This window comes from Ictidomys tridecemlineatus, chromosome 10 (assembly GCF_052094955.1).
Source record: "Ictidomys tridecemlineatus isolate mIctTri1 chromosome 10, mIctTri1.hap1, whole genome shotgun sequence".
NCBI lineage: Eukaryota > Metazoa > Chordata > Mammalia > Rodentia > Sciuridae > Ictidomys > Ictidomys tridecemlineatus.
In genome coordinates, this window is record NC_135486.1 from 107,058,999 (window position 1) to 107,080,253 (window position 21,255).

Below are 21,255 nucleotides of genomic sequence, written 5' to 3' on the forward strand. Positions count from 1 at the left end.
TGGGCAGTGTCCCCTCTTGTTTCTAGCCCAGCCCCGGCCGGCTGGGTTAGGGTGGCTTCGTCTAGTCCAGGCGGTCTTCTGTTCGATTGATAAACTACCGGTGGAGGGGTCTCGGAAAAAAGGGGCTGGATTAGGGCCCCGGTCCCGTGCCACCCCCAGCTCCCAGCGAGGGCGGGAGAGAGGGGGCCGCCCGGGCCAAGCGATTGGTGGCGCGCGCCTGGAGCCCCCCCGCCCCGCCCCCGCCCCCGCCACCATCTGCTCGGGATTTGGCGGCGGCGGCGGCGGCTCCCGGCGCCTCCTGCTCCGGCTCGGCTCCGGCTTGGGCTCCGGCTCGGGCTCCGGGCACCGACCGGGTCTGCTCGGCCCCCGTGCGCCCCGGGCCCGCGCGCTCCCACCTGCTGCACCCGCGCCCCGAGCCTCCCCCGCGGCCCGCCAAGTTCCCAGTGTCGAAGCCTAGGGCTGGGTGCTGATGGAACCGCCGCGATGTTTGCTCCCAGGCTGCTGGATTTCCAAAAGACGAAATACGCGAGGTGAGCCGGGCGAGGCGCGGGCGCGGGGGCGGCCGCCTCCGGGCGCTGGGGCCGCCGCGCTCCTGTCGCCCGCTGCCTGGAGAATTGGAGTTGATGGATGAACCCCTGGCCCGGCCAGAGGGGGGACGAAAAAATCAGAAACGGTACAGCATCGACTTCCTAAATGAATGGTATTTGCTATTTTGCGCTCTGGACCCGGGAACAGCTCGGATTCCCGGCTCTTTCTCTCTTAGCTGGGTACCCTTTGGCGAGTCGCTTCTTTTCTCATCTGTCCACATTTGCAAAACAGGGATCATGAGAGTCCCCATCGCTAGGGCCCCCGTGAGGATTAATTGAGATGATCCTTGGAAAGCACTCAGCACTGCGCCTGGGGCTGAGGAATTGCTCGGTTTCTACCCAGCGCTGCTGTTAACGATGAAGGGTGCTTGCGTGTCACCTCTGTGCACTTATCCCCCATCCGTCCACCCGCACAGCGAGGTGGAGGAATGGGAAAGTGCTCTTTCCAGAGGGAGGAAACTGAGACTCAGGACCCAGGAGGAGCTGATTGCATATCCTGGTCTTTTCACGGTGTCAATCTCAGGGTCCCCTCTGAGCCTCGGTTTCTTTCGTAAAATGGTCATGACAGATACTGCCACAGACTGCTGACCAGTAGTCAGACTCCAGCTGTCTGGACTCCCAGAAAAGGGGCAAGAGTTACAATGATTAAATTTATCAGTGATTTTTTTTATTAGGGCCGTGCTTGCCTGAAAGCTGACATAGAAAACCTCTCCTGAAGTCCCTGGCAGTCTCCAACGGTCTTCAGGGACACTGGCTGATTTGGTGGGGCAGCCCCCTGGAGCTCTGTGGAGGGAGCACCCTACCTGCCCTGCCTGGTCACCTTTCACCCTTCCTGGGCTTGGATCTGGATCTTCCTGGGCAGGGGGCAGGTGCAAGCCCCAGTCCGTGGTACATTTGAGATAGATTGGCATCATTTTCCACATTCATATCAACGTGGCTCATTACCTCCCTGCGGGTGTCCAGAGCTCCTAGTGCTCATGAAGTCCCTACAAGTTCCAGTCAAACAGCATAACTTGAGCTTAGAGACCCAGGGCCTGTTAAGGGTAGGGCAGGCTGAAGGACAGGACTGAGCCCTTCCCCCTCCATCTCAGTCTTTAGTTCCTCTTGGTGCCCGAGTCCCTCTGGGAATGACGATGTGCCTGAGTACAACTTGACAGTGATTCCTGGGGATTTTCTCTTGATCAGATGGTGAAGTGCCCACTTCTCTGTAGTAGGTACTTGGACTTCCAAAGGCTTGTTCTCAAGGGTTCGGAGTGTTGGCTTGAGGCAATAGTTGATAGAGAAGGAAGAAGCCCGGGGTCAAGGCCAAAGATGCAAATACTCAGGGAAGGAACTCTGAACCCTGTGCAGTGGGCACTCACCTGTTGTGTGATCTCAGATAGGTGTTTCAGCCTTTCTGGTCCTTAATTGGTTCATCTGTAAAGACAGGAGGGTTGGTCCAAATAATCTCTAGATTTGACTCCAGTGTTGCAGCCTCTGGAATGGGGTTCTCCAGCTGGGGCAGGAGCTGGATCAGGGGCTCCTTTTATTCTTGGGCTGATGTAGCGTCTACGATGGGTCCCCTGAGGAAATGGATTACATTGATTAGAACTATTTCCATTCCCTTCCTCACTGTGTAGCCCTTAATAAAGGCTCCTTGATTGAATGAGTTTAATGGTAGAACCAGTGCTGCCCATTAGAAATATACAAACCACAGATGTAATTTAAAATTTTCTGGTAGCCCTTCAGCTTACTGCTGGCCTAATATTATATCTTATTGTCCTAAGAAGGCAAAAGAAACAGTTGAAACTAATTTTGAGAATATAGTGTAGTTAAGTCTTCATATGCAGAGCATTATGATTTCAACATGTGATCCATATGAACATATAATTCATTAAAAATTTTGCATTTTTCACCATGTTTTTAATATCTTATGTGTATTTTATACTTACGGCTCATCTGAACTTGGACTAGCATATTCCAAGTGCCCAAAAACCACGTGTGGCTAATGTCCACCATATTGAATAGCACAGTAATAGCCATTATGGAGAGAATGGCTTTTCTACTTCAAGAAACATACTTATCATAAAGCTATTGGAATGAAGACAGTGTGGTCTTGGTGCAGAGTCAGACAAATTGACCAATGGAGCAGAATAGAGAAGTCTATTGTATGTGCAGTCCACGCTTGTAAAGGCATTTGATCTTTGACAAAGGTGGCATTGCTGATGAACGTAGGCAAGGATGGTGTATTGAATCAATGGTATTGGAGATAATTGATTATCCAGATGGGAGCAATGAAGCTGGATCCCTACCTCACACCATACAGAACGGGTGTTTCTGGATGGAGTAAAGATTTAAAAGTAAAATAATAATTAAAATATAATTAAAAATTTATATTATAACTACTTTGGAAATCAGAAACTGTCTAGTAGAGTTGGCATGTGAACCTCCTAAGACTCAGCGGTCCTCTTCTGCATTTCTCCCCCTGAGCACCAGGGGAAACAGACAGGAATCTTCTCAGTAGCATTGTTCATAGAGAGGCTTGGATACATCCCCAACGTCCATCGCTGACAAAGGATGTGGTATAAATTCACGCACAGGAGAAGAATCCAGTAGTAAAAACAAACTCCAGTTCCAGGCAACTATGTGGCTAGATCTTGCAGACATAACAGAATATAGAAGAATGCAATCAGATACCACTTGAAAACAGGCAAACTTTCTATATTTTTAAGAGCACCTAGGAAAGGGTCTAAAGGGTCAGTCTGTGGTTCCCTGTGGGAAGGGAGAGAAGAGGTCTGCTATGTATGGCTTGAATGTGGTTTGACTCACCAAAACTCATGCTGAGACTTGATTTCCACTATGGTAGAGCTGGAGATGAGACCACTTTCCTAGTATGCATGGGGTCCTGGGTTTGATCTTTAGTTCCACTACCACCAAAAGAAAGAATTTATGATGCACTTGGGTTAGTACCTTTGTTTCCCTGGTGAGTAAGTTCTCCCTCTCAGGGGACTGGATTTGTCATGCAAAGTGTAGGTTGTTCCAGAGGGAGCCTCTCCCTCCTGGTTTGCCTCTTCCTCATGCACCTGCTTGCCCTGGCACTTCCTGCCATGGGCTGAAGCCAACTAGATGCTGGTTCTCAGACTTCCCAGACTCTAGGTCCATGAGCCAAAGTGAACCTCCATTCTTTCCAAGTCACCGGGTCTCTAGTGTTTTGTTACAGCAACAGAAAATGGACAAAGATAAGGTTGAGGTTAGGAAGGGCACAGGGCATGCTTCTGGGCCCTGGCAATTATATATTTATTGCCTTGGGAGGAAAACCAAGCTGGATTTTTTTGGAGCCCTATAAGTAGTACACTGCTCACATCCCCTGGGGGAGACTTATTCATGAGGTCTCACCCAGCCTCCCTCTAGGAGCATGCCCACCACACAGCACCGGGCATCTGAATAGGTACCAGAAAAGTCTGTTGAACAAATACTGGCTGTGTGAGGTTGGACGAGTGAATTGACCTCTGGAGACGTCAGTCCCCTCTGTTGCATATGCCGTGTGACTTTAAATAGGGGTAGTTACTTAAACAACTTATGGTCCTTCCGCAATGGTAGTATGTGCTCCTTGGAAAATAATTTTATATAATTTAAAATAGGTCTGCAATGGTCATCTTTAATTCTTCATCATTAGATTGTTACTATTAATGTTTTGCCATGTTTTTTTCCTAGTCTTTTTTTCTTATACTTTGAAAAAAATAGTTGATACTCTATATAATGCATTGTAGCCTACTTTAAAAGTTTTCTTTTTCTTTTTTTTTTTTTTTTAACCAGGGATTGAACCCAGGAACACTTAACCTCTGAGCCACATCCCCAGCCCCTTAATTTTTTTTTACTTGTAGATTAATACATCTACAAGTAAATTAATTTAATTTAATTTATTTAATATATTTATTTTTTAGTTGTAGGTGGACACAATACCTTTATTTTGTTTATTGATTTTTATGTGGTGCTGAGGATCAAAGCCAGTGCCTCACACGTGCTAGGCGAGCGCTCTACCACTGAGCTACAACCCCAGCCCCTGCATCCCCCACCTTTATAAAAATTTTTTATTTAGAAACAAGGTCTCACTAACTTTGCTTAGGGTTTTTCTAAGTTGCTGAGGCTAGCCTCGAAATTGTGATCCTCCTGCCTCGTTCTCCTGAGCTGCTGGAATTACAGGTGTGTGGCCCTGATACCAAGTTCTAATTTAAAATTTCTGACCTGCTGTAATCCTATTTTGTCTTTAATAATCATTCACAACCTCAGTTTAATGTGTGCCTACTAGTCCATCTTTATTATTTCCTACTTTTGGACATTTGAGTTGTTTCCTGGATTCCACTTCTGTAAATGATGCCGCCCGAGATGTCTCTGGAGCAGTGTTCAGGAGGACTTGGGTGGAGCATACTTGATCCAGTGTCAGTTCCAGGCAGTACTAGTCAAGGCCTGTGGTTCCCAATCTCACTTTCTGCCCAGTGGACACTGGCCAGGTCAAACAGGGCCCTAATGTGACCGGCCCCTGCTGTGGAATTTCCACCCTGGGGCTTGCAGTACCTCCCAAGGCCAGAGAGGCAAAGGTCAAGGCAAAGGTCCAGCTGTTTGCATGGAGGGGCTCTTGGGGGAGGGGGGCTGGGAGCTCATGCTTCAAGTTTGCCCTGGCTGTATGGCCTTGCTCATCTGTGGGCTGTGAGGAGGGTCCTTAAGGCCCAGAGGGGCCCTGTTTGGCCATGTGTAGACTCAGTTCCTGTCTTACTGCCTAAATGCCCCTTTGAAGCCACTTAAACCTACTCACATTCCAGCTGGGACCTTGGCTTTGGGAAGCCCGTGGGTTCTACCGACAGTTCTTGTAAAGATGATTAAAATAACATACATGAGGGCTGGGGCAATAGCTCAGCTGGTAGAGTGCTTGCCTCCCATGCACAAGGCCCTGGGTTCAATCCCCAGCACCACACACATACACAAAAAAGATAATGTATGTGAGGCACAGCACCTGGTATACAGTTGGGTGCTTAAAAGGGCTGGCTGTTTATGTCAGCATTATTATTTTCAGTCTGCCTTTTCCCAGAGAGGCTTTGGGACATTTTGTAAAGCAAGTTCCTATCCTCTCTGCAGCACCGCTGACTCTTTCTTTCTTTTCTTTTCTTTCTTTTTTTTTTTTTTTCTGGTACCAGGGTTGAACCCAGGATCGCTTAACCACTGAGCCACATCCCCAGCCCTTTTTAATATTTTATTTTGAGACAGGGCCTTGCTGAGTTGCTTAGGGTCTCCCTAAGTGGCTGAGGCTGGCTTTGAACTCACGATCCTCCTGCCTCAGCCTCCCGAGCTGCTGGGAGTATAGGTGGGCACCATCACATCTGGCTCCATTGATTTTCTGTGTGTGCAGAGAGCAGGTGATGGGGAGGTGAAGTTCATCCCTCCTATCTTGCTGGGGGTTATTGCTAAGGGTCCTGCACAGGGTTTCCTGGAGTTGGGGAAAATGGGCCCTGACTGTGTGCTAGGCACTTTCCAACATCATCTCATTTAATTTTTCCAGCAATCCAATGAGTAGGTATTTTTCTTTCTTTCTTTTTTTTTTTTTTTAATCCCTGTTTGGTTTGCCTAAGGTCTCAGGCCAAGTGGTAAGATCCCATCTTGGTATATTGGCTTCTTCTCTGCTTTTCTGCCTTTCACGTGAATCATGCCAATGCCAACCAACGCCAATGGCAGTACCAACCGTGGGGGTAATGATGATCCTAACAATGACAGTTGCAGAGAAGCTCCCTCTCCCCTATTCATCTCCCTCCCTGTGGGACACATGGCTTCAGATTCATCTTTGGTGTCCTCTACCTGCCCACGCCTGGGCTCTCAGAACACATCATCAGTACGCCAAGCTCCTTTATTCATTCACTGACCAGCTGCTCCAACATCTGTGGGGCTGGAGCAAATGCACAAGTGGAAGCCCACATTCCATATGCCTGAATATTTTAAGTTAACATCCAAGCTGACAAGCTTTTCAGCCAAAGGGGTTTTGTCCTGCTTTTGTGACAATTATGTGTCTATAGAGATAGTACCGAACACTCTATAAATGGCAGTCATTATATGATTGAAGTCTGGCCAAGTCCAGAGATGATTGAGTTTGACTATTTAGACGTATATTTTGGCATTTGCTGCTGGGCTAGCAGTGTTAGCATGAGCAATAACCTCACCCCCTACATCATTCATTAGTTGCTATATATTTTCATGCAATTATTTCCTGACTTTATTGCAGCAAAGTCATTGTTATTGGCCTTCACAATTTCCACTTAAATTTAGGTTCTGTTGATAGTAATACTCTAAAGCTGGGTTGTCAGATACAGTAGCATCAACCACCTGTGGCTACTGAAATTGAAATTAATTACATTAAATTAAACGAACAAGCCAGCTCACTTTCACTGGCTGTGTTTCAAGTACTTGGTGGCCTCCTGTGACTAGTTGGTACCATATTGGACATGCAGAGATGCAGAACATTTCTGTTATGGATTAGATAGGAGGTGTTCCCCAAGAGCTCATGTGTAAGGCAATTCGAGAAAGTTTAGTGGTGACATGATTCAGTTATGAGGGTCTTAACCTAATCAGTATATTAATTCACTGATATGAATTAACCATATATTAACTGGAGGCAGGTAGGGTATGGCTGGAGGAGGTGGGTCACTGGGGCATGCCTTTCGGGTTTATATTTTATCCCTGATGAGTGGAGCTCTCTCTGCTTCCTGCTTGCTATGTCCTGAGCTGCCTTCCTCCTCCGTGCCCTCCTGCCATGATGTTCTGCCTCATCTTGGACCCAGAACAATGGAACCAGCCATCTATGAACTGAGATCTCTGAAACCATCAATTCCAAATAAAACTTTTCCTCCTCTAAAATGGTTCTTGTCGGGTCTTTTTGATCCCAGGGGTAAAAAAAAAGAAAATGGAATAAAACCATTTCATCATTGTAGAAATTTTCTCCTGGTGAGCCATGGTCTAAAGGATTTAAATGTACCATGTAAGGAAAGAAAACCTATACACGTAGATTAAAATAAGTAGAAAAACATGGAAACATTTCAATGGCTTTTATTCTGAAATACCCAGAGTTTTTTTTATTATTATATTTAAAAGGGAACAGGTAAATTAGGGAGTCACAAGTATAAAATTTACAGTCCAAGGGCCGGAGTTGTGGTTCAGTGATGGAGTGCTTGCCTAGCACCCCCAAGGCTCCAGGATCAATCCCCATCACATTGAAGGAAAAAAAAAAATGACAGTCCAAAAGATTTCAAGAAAGCTGAAATAAAATATCCCTTTGGGTTTCCGGGAAATATAATTGAATCTTATGAAATGAAACCACTCAATAAGAGTTCCACATGCACCAAGTTGCCAGTGTTTGAGTCTCTCTCTGTGCTGCGCCAGCTCAGAAGCATCATGAACCTATTAACGTCACTCAGTGTCCTGAGCAGACATGTGCTCCTCCTGGAAGTCCCCAGGGCTCTTCAGGAGCACAGCTGACACTTGGGAGGACAGGGAGAGGAGCAGGAACTCCATCATTGAGACTCCGGGAAACAGTGCTTTCTGGGGCAGTGCTCATGCTCCCTGAGAGGAGGGTTTGACAGAGGCTTCAGCCTATCTTTTCCTCTGTCCTAAGCCTGTCTGTGCTCAAATCCTCCTGTCTCCATAGTAGGTTGTGACACGTCCCACAAACCCATGCAGCATCTGGATGCAGTTGTCATTTTGTAGCTGTCGTCATTATTGTGAAATATGCATGATTGAAAATTTGCCATTATAACCTTTCTCTTTTTTTTTGCGGGGGAAGGGGGTACCAGGGATTGAACCCAGGGGTGTTTAACCACTGAGCCACATCCCCAGCCCTTTTTACTTTTTTAAATTTAGAGACAGAGTCTCACTGAGTTAGTTAGGGCCTCGCTAAATTTCTACAGCTGGCTTTGAACTTGAGACCCTCCTGCCTCAGCCTCCCCAGTTGCTGGGATTACAGGCGTGCACCATGGCACCCAGCTCATTGTGACCATTTTCAAGTGCATGGGTTGGTTTGGTGGCATTAAGCACATGTATACCACCCATCCACAGAACTCTTTTACTTTCTCAAAGTGGATCTCGGTTGCCATTAAACACTGACTCCCCATGTCCCAGCCCCTGGCTGTTTTTTCTGTCTCTGGGTTTTTGCCTCCTCTGGGAACCTTCTATGAGTGGAATCCCTACTCTCCGTGTCCTTTTGTGAATGACTTATTTCACATCATGTCCTCAAGATGCCTCCATATTGTAGCAGGTGTCAGATTGTCCTGCCTTTTAAAAGCTGAATCATATTCCATGCAGTCACTTTTTGTTTTGGTACTGGGGATTGAACCCAGGGGCACTTAATGACTGAGCCACATCCCAGCCCTCTTTTTGTATTTTATTTAGAGACAGGATCTTGCTGAGTTGCTTAGGGCCTTACTAAGTTTCTGAAGCTGGCTTTGAACTTGCGATCCTCCCTCCTCAGCCTCCTGAGTCACTGGGATTACAGGTGAGCGCCACCGCACTTGGCTTGTTCTGCCTTTTAAAAGCTGAATAAAAGTTCCACCTACGGCTATGCAGTTATCTTCTGTTCGGAGGACTTAGGAAGAATTGTGGATCAGGGCCTGTCAGGCGTTGGTCAGGAAGTGGACGTTTAGGATTATGTGTCAGGCTGAGCCGGTAATGAGCTCAGGATCCCCAGTGACCACGGTGCTCCAGGGCTCTTGAACAAATCAATCTATGTCAGTGACAGCAGGGTCCCCTGTATTCTGACCTGTGATGTGGTACACGGATAGGCAGCTTCAGAGTTCAAGGAAAGTTCCTCGGCTCAGAACAGTCTGACATCAACGTCACAAGTGTTCAGTTTACTGTAGACACCGTTGTCTAATAATTCATTTCTGACATTAACTATCCAGCGTTATCACAGGTCAAAGGCTCAGTCCCACAGACTGTCTCCAATTTGTCACCAGTCCTGAGTAATGGGTCTCCAGGTTACCCATGCTCTGTCCCATGGGGTACAAACCTGGGATTCTCACGACAAGGAAACATTTACTTTTGTTGACCGGTTTACTGTAATGGATATTGTAACGGATACAGATGAACACCGGATGAAGGAGTGCACAGTCAAGTCCCCAAGGGCAAGAGCCTCTGTCCCTGCTGACTTAGGGTGGGCCACCCCCCCAGGGGGTGGGAATGCACATTCACTACCCTGGAAGTTTAGCGCTTTGACCTGTTTAGAGCTTTGACACAGCCTCCACTGAGCTGATTACATCACCAGTCATTCATTGGCGACTGCCCTCAGGTGCTAGTACCCTCTCTTCCTCCTCCTCCTCCTCCTCCTCCTCCTGGGCTGTGGCAAGGTCCAGACGTCCTGAAAGTTCCTGACTCTAGTCTTAAGGTTGTGACCACCTGAGGCTACCAGGGGCCACCGAGAGGCACCTCCTTAGCAGAGACTCCAGTGTTGGAAGGGGCTTGTTACGAATCACAAATGACACTCCTCTCATCCTGACTTTGGAAATCCCAAGGGTTTTAGAAACTCTTATGCCAGGAACTAGGGATGAAGGCCAAATAGATACTTCTTATTCTATCCCAGGCTCACAGGTATCGTCTAGTAACATGCTTGTTAGAAATACAGACTGCTGGGCTCCCCTCCCAGACCTATCAAATCAGAATCTTCATTTTTATAAGATCCCTTGGTAACTTATGCTCATGAAAGTTTGAGATGTGCTAATCCAAAGGACAGGCTTCTTTAAGGATGGTTCTGCCTGTTTAATAGAATTATCAGGTATATTATTATATATTATATCAGGTATATTATCATATCATTACCTGTTTAATAGAATTATCAGGTAAACAATATACTTACTTGCCACCACCTATTACTGTGGCCAGGACAGACATCACTAATCCATTGTGGAATAATTAACCATCCTTCCCACTGAGCACAGAAAGAGCCCAGCTACATCAGTCTGGTGCTCCCAATGGACAGAGGAGCAAATCAATAACATAGTGAGGTCAGAGAAATAAGTGTGGACTGAGGTTGGTTTACCCTGATTCCCAATTTCCCAGATGGCCACTAGTTTTGTTCTTATTAACCACATCACAGTAATGACGTCTACCATTTATCAAATGTCTAGTATATTCTGAACTCTGATCTGAGTGTTATGTACATTGATTCTGATCCATTCCAGACCCTGCCAGATAGATGTAACAGCCCCATCTTCCAGATGAAGATGCTCCAGTTCAGAGTGAGGTTGATTGGACAGCCTGTGAGAGGCAGAGCCAGTGCAAACTGAGGTCTGTCTGCCCTGGGTCTGTGATCTTGCCAGCTGAATAAAAGTTGTGATCAAATCCAGCTGTTCTCTCCACCCATCCCAGACCTACCCTAAGCCCCAACTGCCAGAGCTCCTAGGCTGAGGTCTGAACCTCTGCAGCCCTGAGGCTCTATCATGTTTGCAGATCTCACTAACCAAATAGTGGGAGTACCAGAGGGCAAGAGGGCGGCCAAGCGCTGATGTGCCCTGGGGATTCTGTGGTTCTGATGTTAATAATTATCACTTCAGTTCGAGTCTGTAGCTGGAGATGGGGCAGGAGAGGGAGAGAGGTTGGATCCTGTTTTGATGATGTTTGATCTTCGGGAGGACAAGCAGGAATACCTTTACTGCCCTCACCCGGACACATGGGGTGACCCCAATGCAAGTCTTTATTCCATTCACTCATTGTGTCAGGAATTGCAGTGCCTGTGATGTGTGGGCAGTGTCCTAGGTCCTGGGGATACAAGGCTGCCCCGGGTGATCCTCTGTCTTGCCGCAGCTCACGCAGTGTGTGTGGGAGGCAGATGACCTGGGAGACTTCATGATAGCACTTCTGGTAGGCAGGTGGCCAGGCAAAGGCGGAGGATAGACAAAACAAGGATCATGATGCCTTCCTAGGGCTGTTTTCAGGATGATGTAAAGTAGCATACAGTAGGTTCCAGTTAAATGGTGGGCTGATGCAAGGGAGCTGTCCTTTTAGCACCTCAGGTTGCAGCCTCACTGTGTTGCCTAGGCTGGCCTCAGACTCCTGGACTCAAGCAATTCTCCTGCCTCAGCCTCCTAAGAACCTGGGAATCACAGGCAGGAGCCACCATGATCTTCCTAGATGAAGAGCTGAACTGAGAAATCTGCTGGAGGGAATAGGAAGTGAGATCCGTCTGGAAACTCCTCGGCCACCGCCCTGCAGAAACGCACCTTCAGGTTCATCCAGGCGCAGCCCACCCTTCTAGTTTGTCCCAAGCCCCAGCATCCCTGGCACATCGCCTTGAGTCTTCCTTAGAGAGCAGAGGATGGTGCTGCATGACCTGTCCCTTTGCTCACCTCCCTGCACACAGACCATCACCTGATTGCAGGAGGGGTGGGCTGGGGACTGCTCAAAAGTTATGGGTGGACCTCATGCTTCTCCATCTTGAGTACTTCAGGACCAGAGTACTTTCTTATGAAATGAAGTCAAGCCGGGCATGGTGGCGCATGCCTATGATTCCAGTGACTCAGGAGGCTGAGTCAGGAGGATCACAAGTTCAAAGCCAGCCTCAACCACTTAGCAAGGCCCTAAGCAACTCAGAGAGACCTTGACTCAAAATAAAATATAAAAAAGGACTGGGGATGTGGCTCTGGGTTCAATCTCCAGTACCAAAAAAATAAAAAAAGAAAGAAAGGAAAGAAATGAGGTCAAAATCAGGAACTTTAGCCTTAAAAAGAAATGACATCTGATGCTTTAGCAGGGACAAACCATGAGATATTCTGTTCACAAAAATATGAACAGCATGTGATTTCCCCAAATGAGGAGAGTCCATAGAGACAGAAAGGGGCATCAGGGGTGCTGGGGACTGGGGAATGGGAGTTAGTGTTAAATGGGGACAGAATTTGAATTTGGGAAGATAAAAACATTTTGGAAGTGGATGGTGGTGACGGCTGCATAATATGAATGTACTTAATGCCACTGGACGGGACACTTAAAAGTGGTTAAGATGGCACATTTGAGGTGTATTTTACTACAATTAAAATGGTTTTAAAAACTTAGCTGAAAATGGTAACATTAGCAGGTGACTTATTAATTGTGAAGGGAAAGAGAAAAAGGGGAATATTCATATTGATGCAATATTATTATCATATTGTCTTAGCCTGTTGGGGCTGCTATTACAAAATACCACAGGCCAGTCAGCTTACACATGACAAAAGTTTATCTCTAAAAGTTCTGGAGGCTGCAAGTCTCGGGATCATGGTTAGATTCTCTTGTAGGTTGTAGAAGGCCAACTTTTCATTGTATTTTCAGAGGGCAGAGTGGGAGAGCTCTCTGGTTTGTCTTCTTCTGTTTTTTTTTTTTTTTGTACTAGGCATGAGCCCAGAGGCACTTAACCACTGAGCTACATCCCTGCCCCACCCCGCCCCCCAAATTTTTTTTTTAAATTCTGTGACAATGTCTTGCTAAGTTACTTAAGGCCTCAGTAGGTTGCTGAGGCTGGGTTTGACCTCATAATCCTCCTGCCTCAGCCCACTGTGTTGCTGGGATTATAGGCATGTGCCATCACATCTAGCTTCTGGTGTCCTTGTTGTCATTGTCTCCCCCTCCCCCTCCTCTCCCCCCGGCCCTCCTCCTCCTCCTCCTTTTTTTCTTTTGGTACCAGGGATTGAATTCAAGGGCACTTGACCACTGAGCCATGTCCCCAGCCCTATTTCATATTCTATTTAAAGACAGGGTCTCACTGAGTTGCTTAGCACCTTGCTAAATTGCTGAGGCTGGCTTTGAACTCCCGATCCTCCAGTCTCAGCCTCCCAGACCGCTAGGATTACAGGTGTGTGCCACCCTGCCTGGCTCTGGTGTCTTCTTACAAGGAGACAAGTCCCATTCTCGAGGGCCCCACCTTCCAACCTAATCACTCCCAAAGCCCCCAACCAACATCACCAGAGTCAGGCTCGTGACATATGCATTCATGGGGGCACAAACATGCAGTCCACACACTAATGCAGACTCCATATTCAGATTCTACTGACTGCCGATGTCCATCCCAGCCGGTCCTTCCAGCAGCTTCCTCTGATCCAGGATCCGGTGGGGGATGGTGCATTCATACCTGTTGACGTCCCTGACTCCAGAACGCCTCCCCAGCCTCCCTCACTTTCAGGGTATTCACATTTCTAAATTATCCATCCCGATCAGTCTCCCTGTAAAATTACTATTGCATTTGGTAGCACTGTGTGTGTGTGTGTGTGTGTGTGTGTGTGTGTGTGTGTGTTATGGGGTGTTATACAAGTCCTACACTATTCAATGTGAAAACTTTCATTCATAGGAGTATAGAGAATGGGGTATAACACGCCCCTGACGTCCAGCCTTAAATGAACAATTGCTGGTGTTTTTCCATATTTGCTCTATCTCTTTGTTTTTTCTCTGTGTTTGATGACAAATCCCAGATGATATTTCCTAGGCATACATCTCTTGCGGAGAAGGACAATTTCTCTCATGTGCACTATGCGACTGTCACTCTTGACGACTCCAGCCGCAAGTCCTACTACTCCTGAGCATTTGACATGTGGCTAGTGTGACTGGGGAACTTCCATTTTAAATTTTGTATATTTTTGTTTATTTGTTTTGAGACAGGATCTAGCTCTGTTGCCCAGAATGAATTCAAAGCTCATGAGCTCAGATGAACCTCCTGTCTCAGCCTTCCAAGTTGCTGGGACTATAACTAATTTATTTTTAATGAACTTATATGTCATTAGCCCATGAGACTGGTGGCTCCCATATTAGTGCAGCTGCACTCCATGAGCTTGATTAGATCCAGGATCGATGTTTCTGGCAGGAATGGGAAGAACCTTCATAGACCACAGAGTATGTTTCTTACTGGGAAGCGCAAGACATCTGGTCAACCTGCTTCTGGTGATGCTGGATTGATCAGTGAGTCCTGCAAGATAACCCTGGGGTGATGCTCTGCAGTCTTTGAGTATCCCGTTGCCAGGCAACCTCTCCTCCTGTGGTCTCAGTGGCCATCGGTTATCATTGCCTGAATCAGTTGTTTCAGTGGGGGGGGGGGGTTGTGATTTTTCAAGATCATCTCTTAGGGAAGGAGGACCCCCTCCATGTGTGCACGTGTATACACACTCACACAAAGTATTCCAGAGTGGTTGGCTTCAAGGTAAAGCCAAGATATCATTTCTTTCCAAGAAAGGCCTCAGAGGAGGAAAAAATCTATTAGTCTGTCTTTGAAGCATGGTTATTCTTAGATGTGTGGATAGTGTTTCGGCTCTGTGAAGCCTCTGGGACGGTGCGCACAATGTATGTATGCAAGAGTGTGTGTATATGTGTGTGTGTGTGCGCGCGCGTGCGCATATGCACACACATTTTGCCCTGGAGCTCTGTGGGTCTCTGGGGGAATCTGTTTCTCCAAGCAGGCAGCTGAATTACTCAGGAACATATCTGCTCATAGGGGACTAGATATTGGCTTCAGCACATACCAGAACCTTCTGCTTTGGAATCTTCATTGTGCCAATCTTCCCTGGATGGCATGTCGGCCTCTTGGCCATTGGCAGGATTGGGCTGTGGTGCGGCATGCATGTCCGAGGCCTCCAGCACATTCTACTTCTCCTTTCCCTGACAGAGTAGCAGCACTAAGTGGAGTATCCAGTGATCTGCTGCTGGGCCTGCCCTGTGGTTCTCCAGGGTGGAGGGTGGCTCCGGGGCATGCCATGGTCCTAGCAGGAGGAGGTCTCTCCAGATGCTCCATCTCTGGATTGAAGATCCCCTGGGAGAAGAGGAAGGGATTTGCTCATTCTCTCCAGAGTTTTTCCCAGCAGATCCAGTTTGGGATCATCTTAGCAGCGTGTCCTGGGCACTACCATTGTGAGGAGGATGGTCATTCCCTGAACTCATAGGCAATGCCGCTGGGTTGCAATTCCCTCATGGTATCAGGGAAGGGAGAACTGCAGAGACCTAGATCTGGCGGGGAGGGATCTCAGAATCTGTTTGCCCCCAGCTCACTGGATTTATGAGGGAGAAGACAGAGAGGGCAGCGGCCTGGTCCCCTCTAGAAACAGCAAAAGGGGAGCAAACACCAAGTGCCCTGGGCAGTGTTGGCAGGGTGATGGTGGGCAACAGTGCCACAACTCATGTGTTTTGGTGACTAGAGTCTAAGAATGGCAGCTCTCAGAATCCCCTGCATCCTGACACCCTTGGTTTGGAGTCCACCCTGCTGGCCCCCTTGCTGATCTTCCTTCTCATCTGAAAAATGGCTCAGCAAGCCCTGCTCTGCAAGCTTCAGGGGCTTTGGAGGGGAGCTCATGAGCTGCCATGGTCTCAACCCAATGCCTGCCCCAGGGAGAGGTGGGCGAGCAGAGCAGACACCACCCTGCCTGCAGCGGGCAGCCTGAGTGAGCTTGTACACTGAAGTGCTGTGCACGCAAGCCCCCCACCCCCACCCCCCTCTCCCTCACCCCGGCAATGAAGGCTCCCAGGTGTCCCGTTTAATCTCCACAACTACCCAGATGGTGGGTGCCATGTTCGCCACTTGGGGGTTAGACTTGGACTCCACCCTCCTGTGTGGGCCTTGGTATTCTCATCTGCCAGATGGGAGCACTGTATCGTCCTGGCACTGGGGACAGGTGAAGGGACTGCCTGTGATGTGGCCCTTGGGGAGCTCAGCATTTGACTCTTTGTTGTCCTTTCTGCCAAGCTGGTTACTGTCCTCTGGTCAATCCTTCCCTGAGTGTCCCTGGGAAGAGGGGACTGTAGAGATGAGGGGCTCGTCCACACGGCACACAGTGGGCCTCTGTGGGTGCTGGATTGATCAGTGGACCCTGGCACCTCTCTGCAGGAGGACAAGTGACCCAGAGTGAGGGGCTGGGAGTCTGGTGACTCCGCCCCACTGGTGGCTCCCTGAGTGACCCTGGCAAGACTCGTCCTCCTGGGTCTCTCTAAGGTGTGCTAGTCTTGGCTCTCAGATGCAGCCTCAGTGTCAGGCCCACCTCCCCACTCTACCATGGGCTGGTAAGATGGTGGACAATGGTGACATTGTCATGGGGCAAAGGGGTGGGCAAGAGCAGAGTCATGCAGGACCTATGTGGATGACCCATACACTGGCCCTGACTTCAGACACTGGATGCTGCTCTCCCCACCCCCCATTATGGCCCACAGTTCCTCCTGGGCCCTGCCCAGGGAACAGCCCAGAAGCCACTAGGCAGCCCCAGGGCCCATGGTCTCTACGGCAGAAGCAACCCCTCCTGCCATGTCCAGCTCTCAACTCAGTGTCTGCCCTCCTACAGTGGTGCCCAGACTCTGTCACATACCCCATTGAAAATGACTGCTGTCATTTGTCCTTAAAGGAGAGTGGGGGGAGAAAATCAGAGAACTAGTATAAAGTGCCTGGAGCTTGGTGAGCACCAGGAGATAAGACTGAAGACACGGACCTGTCTTCAAGCCACTCTCTTTTTGGCTCACTCTCACAGGTAGCTTGTGAAGTTTCCAGGAGGATCTCAAGCTCAGAGAGGCTAAGTGCTGTTCCCTGGGTCACACAGCCAGGACTGGACTGCAGGGCTAGTAGTGTTGGCGGTCAGGCTCCTCATCCAGAGCTTTCCTCAAGCCCAGAGTGCAGCGCCACCCAATCCCCCCACCGCCCTTTGCCTCTTGCGGTGGTGGCACTGACGGGGCGTCAGGGGACAGTGTAGGGCCTCGGTCTCTCTGTGGAGAGGGAGGAAGGAGTTGGGCCAGGCAGGCCTCCTGAAGTGGGGTCCTAGATTTCTGAGGGGTCATCCTGGGCGGCGTGGAGTCCGAGACGGGACAGAAATCATAGGGCATTAGAAATCCCTCCCACAGGTGGATTTACAAAGTATCCTTTTGGCTGAAGATTCATGGACTTTAAAAGTGACACTAGGACTGGGTGGGGGCCGTCCAGCGGTGGGGCGCTGGCCGTGCGATCCAACCCCACCACAGACCCACCAACCTACAACTAGGAGCAACCACGGCACCGCCCATCTGGGGCCGGCCCGCCAGGGATTGGCTGCTGGTGACGTCATCGGACTAGCTGGGCCGTGATTGGTGGATGAGAACTCCAGGTCAGGTGTGAGCAGGGCTCCCTGGCCAGGGCGGGTGTCCGTGGTCCCCAACACCTAGGGAGAGACAGGGGAGTGGAAGAGGCCCGGTTTCTGTGGGGTGAGCCCTCATCCTAGCCCCACTCTGAGCCGCCTGCATTTCATGGCTCCTCGCCCATCATCTTCCCGGAGGCAGGGAGGCTGGGCATGGGACTCCCCCCTCCTCCCCCCCCCCTTTTTTTTTTTTTTTGGTACCAAGGATTGAACCCAGGATGCTTAACCATGAGCCACATCCCCAACCCTCTTTTATGTTTTATTTAGTGACAGGGTCTGGCTAAATTGCTTAGCGCCTAGTCTAGCTTTGAACTCGTGATCCTCCTGCCTCAGCCTCCCGAGCCGCTGGGATTACAGGTGTGCGCCACCGCGGGACTCGCTTTTCGTTATGGAGGCACCTGCATGCTTGCAGAGAGGAGGAGATTTCTCAGAGAGTTACAGAGCCCGTGGCAGAGCTGAGGGCTGGTCCCAGGCTTGGCTGGTCAGTGCCATCAGGTATGGGGCCCTTCACATGGATGGTACCTCTGTCTCTGGCTGGTCTGGCCCTGCGCTCTGTCCTGCTGAGAATGCCAGAGTCCCTTGACCTGGCACATGTTCCCCTCAACCATCTTAAACCTCTTGCTCAGTTTCCCCTTCCTGTTCCCTGCCCCCCACCCCCTGCTCCCGCCCCCCTCCCCCAGGGTTTGATCTCTTGGCCATTCCCCACGTGGCACCAGCCCAAGGGCTCTTTCCCAAAGACTGAGCCAGGATGCTTGGGCCTTTCAGGAGGAGCCTTGAATTCATGAATGGACACAAAGAAGCAACGGGGGGGGGGGGGGGGGGGCCCTGCTGGAGAGGTGGGGGGAGGCTTCCCAGGGGCGCTTGGCCCTGGGCTGTTCTTGGCCTCTGTGGGACAGACAGACAGATGCCCCTTTGTCTAGGAGCCTGGGCAAACCTCTTTAGTGCATTGTCCAAAGAATTCAGGGTCGCTGCCGACAGGCACCAGCCCAGCTGGGAAGGGGCATCCTTAGCAGCTTGCCCTTCTCTCTGGGCCTCCTTTATGGGGGGTGCAGACCCCCACCAGGGACAGGCCAGCAGAAGGAGGAATTGCAGAAACTGGGCTCTGAGGTTGGGCCTGGCTCTTGCCAGACTGCAGAGGAGGGAGCTGGAGCGGGCTGAGCCCAGCACCCAGGCCCTGAAACTCTTCCTGCCCCTCATCCCCATCATCCCTGCCCAGGGAGGGAGCACCCTCTTCTGGTTTTTAATCATCAGACTCATGTTGCTTTTGAAAGCGATACAAATAGGACCAAAGTGGGCATGCATTCGCCCTGGGCTGCATGCGGGTCTCTGGGTGCAGAGATTTGTTCTGGATGCATCTAGTATGCCTTGGTGTGGCTGTTCCCCTTTATTCCCATTCTCCTGTGACAGGTATCTGGGTAGTTGCCAGGTCTCTCTGGCCAGCACCTTCCCTTCTCAATTCTGATGCAGAAGAGAACCTCTGGTCTTGAATGTTGATTTCAAACCTAGATTTCAATACTTAAGACATTTCTGTTTTGTTTCACCACCCTCCTCTTCCTCCTCCTCCTCCTCCGCTATGAATTGAACCCAGTGCTAAAATATTTCTGTTCCATTAGATTTTTAAAACAATCACTTAAGGGCTGGGGATGGAGCTCAGTGCCTAGAACTGGGGAAGGCCCTGTGGATCCCAATGTTGCAAAAAGACTAGGAAAGAAAAAGAATGTTAAAGTAGCAAATGAACATTGTAACTGGCCAGTAACACAGGAGTATTAAGGAAATGGTATTTATCACTGCTCCTCCCCTCTCACCTCCCTACAGCTCAGATAAGGTCCAGTTTGCCTCCCTTTGTATCTTCTTTTTTTTCCAGGTTGGCAAATTAACCTTGGCCCATAAAGATTGTGTGACTCTGTGGACCTGCTTAGATGAAACTGTCTCAGTTGGTACCCCAAAAGATTCTTTTTGGGGGAGGCGGGTACCAGGGATTGAACTCAGGGGACATTTAACCACTGAGCCACAATCCCAGCCCTTTTTTAAATATTTTTTCAATTTTGAGACAGAGCCTCACTAAGTTGCTGAGGCTGGCTTTGAACTTGCGATCCTCCTGCAACAGCCTCCAGAACTGCTGGGGTTACAGGTGTGCACCACCATGCCTCACAGCCCTGAAGAGTCTATTCCTAACTGGGACTGTTCCTAACTCATTATCTCCCATCTGCGAAGGATTTAATAAACTCTCTGAGATGATGGATTGTTTGTTTATTTACCAGGAGTTACCTGTTGCTCACCTGGCCCTGGTTGGTACTGGGAAGATAAAGATGAATCAGGACCAGGTTTGCAACCGAGGGGCCCATGCAGACCCAGAAACACACAGACCCAAGGCTGCATCACAGGTGCTGTGAGGTCACATGGGAAGCTGTGGGGTCTCTCTATGAGTTCTCCAGAGAGAGGAAGGGCAATCCCAGGCAGGAAACAGCTTGTGCCTTGGCCTAGGAGATAGGAGAAGGCAGTTGACAAGGACAGGGTGTGAGAGTGGGAGTCAAGAAACACTTTTCAGATTAGGGGCCTTTTGACCTGGGCTCTGAAGGACAAATAGGAGTTCTCCAACTAGAAAAGAGTGAAAGGGACTATCAAGCCTAGGAAATGATGTGTCGAAGGCCCAGAGGCATGACAGTTGTGGGCCACAAGACAGCTTTCCTAGGGTGAGGGTAATCGCAGGGCCAAGGATGGGAAAGGAAAGAAGCAATTCTCTGCAGAACACTGGGCCTTTAAACACATCTGGCATTTCTGCATTTTTCTTGTGGGGGGTTTGGGGGTACCGGGGATTGAACTCAGGGGCACTCCACCACTGAGCCACATCCCAGCCCTATTTTGTATTTTATTTAGAGTCAGGGTCCCACTGAGTTGCTTATGCCTGGCTTTTGCTGAAGCCGGCTTTGAACTCTCGATCCTCCTGCCTCCGCCTCCTGAGCTCACACTGCATTTGATGAAGACTTTCTAAGGTGAAGGCACTATGTTAGTCAGCTTTGTGTCACTGTGACACAAGATACTAGATATGGACAGCTTAGGGGAGGAAAAGTTTATTTGGGCTCAAGGTTTCAGAGATTTAGTCTGTGGTTGAGGCCATTGCTCTGTGCAGAGGTGAGGCAGAACATCAGGGCAGAAGGGTGTGATGGGGGGAAGCCTCTCATCTCATGGTGGCCAGCTGGGAAGCAGAGGGAAGGGGTGGAGGGGGTCACAGGAAAGATGGACCCTTCCTGGACACACCCCAGGTGACGCACCTCCTCCAGCCACGCCCCACCTATCATCCCGCCAGTCCATTCAAAGTAGGATGGACCAATTAGGTTACAGCTCTCATAACGTGATCATCTCACCCCTGAATATTCTGCATGAACACAGGAGCTTTGGGGACACCTCACATCCAAACAACGGCATGGCCTACCAGGTTCAGAGAGAGCAGGGATCGTTCACAGCTGTGATGTAGAAGCCGGAAAAAGGGCTCTGCCTCTTCCCTTCCTTGGCCTCAGGGCCCCTAACCATCTTCCTTCTGGGAGTGATGGCCAGCTGTATTA

The 21,255-nt window shown here is 49.3% G+C and overlaps 1 protein-coding gene across 3 annotated transcripts in view; it reads left to right on the top strand.

The window, feature by feature from the left end:
• Nucleotides 1-239: 239 nt before the first annotated feature.
• Nucleotides 240-21,255, top strand: part of Mmd2 (monocyte to macrophage differentiation associated 2) — a 50,912-nt gene continuing 29,896 nt past the window's right edge. The window contains exon 1 of one of the 3 annotated variants that reach the window (XM_078023666.1): nucleotides 240-530. In XM_078023666.1, coding sequence (XP_077879792.1) covers nucleotides 484-530 — 47 coding nt within the window. In that variant the 5' untranslated portion in view covers nucleotides 240-483. The other 2 variants (XR_013426814.1, XM_040278624.2) reach the window with 2 other exon arrangements.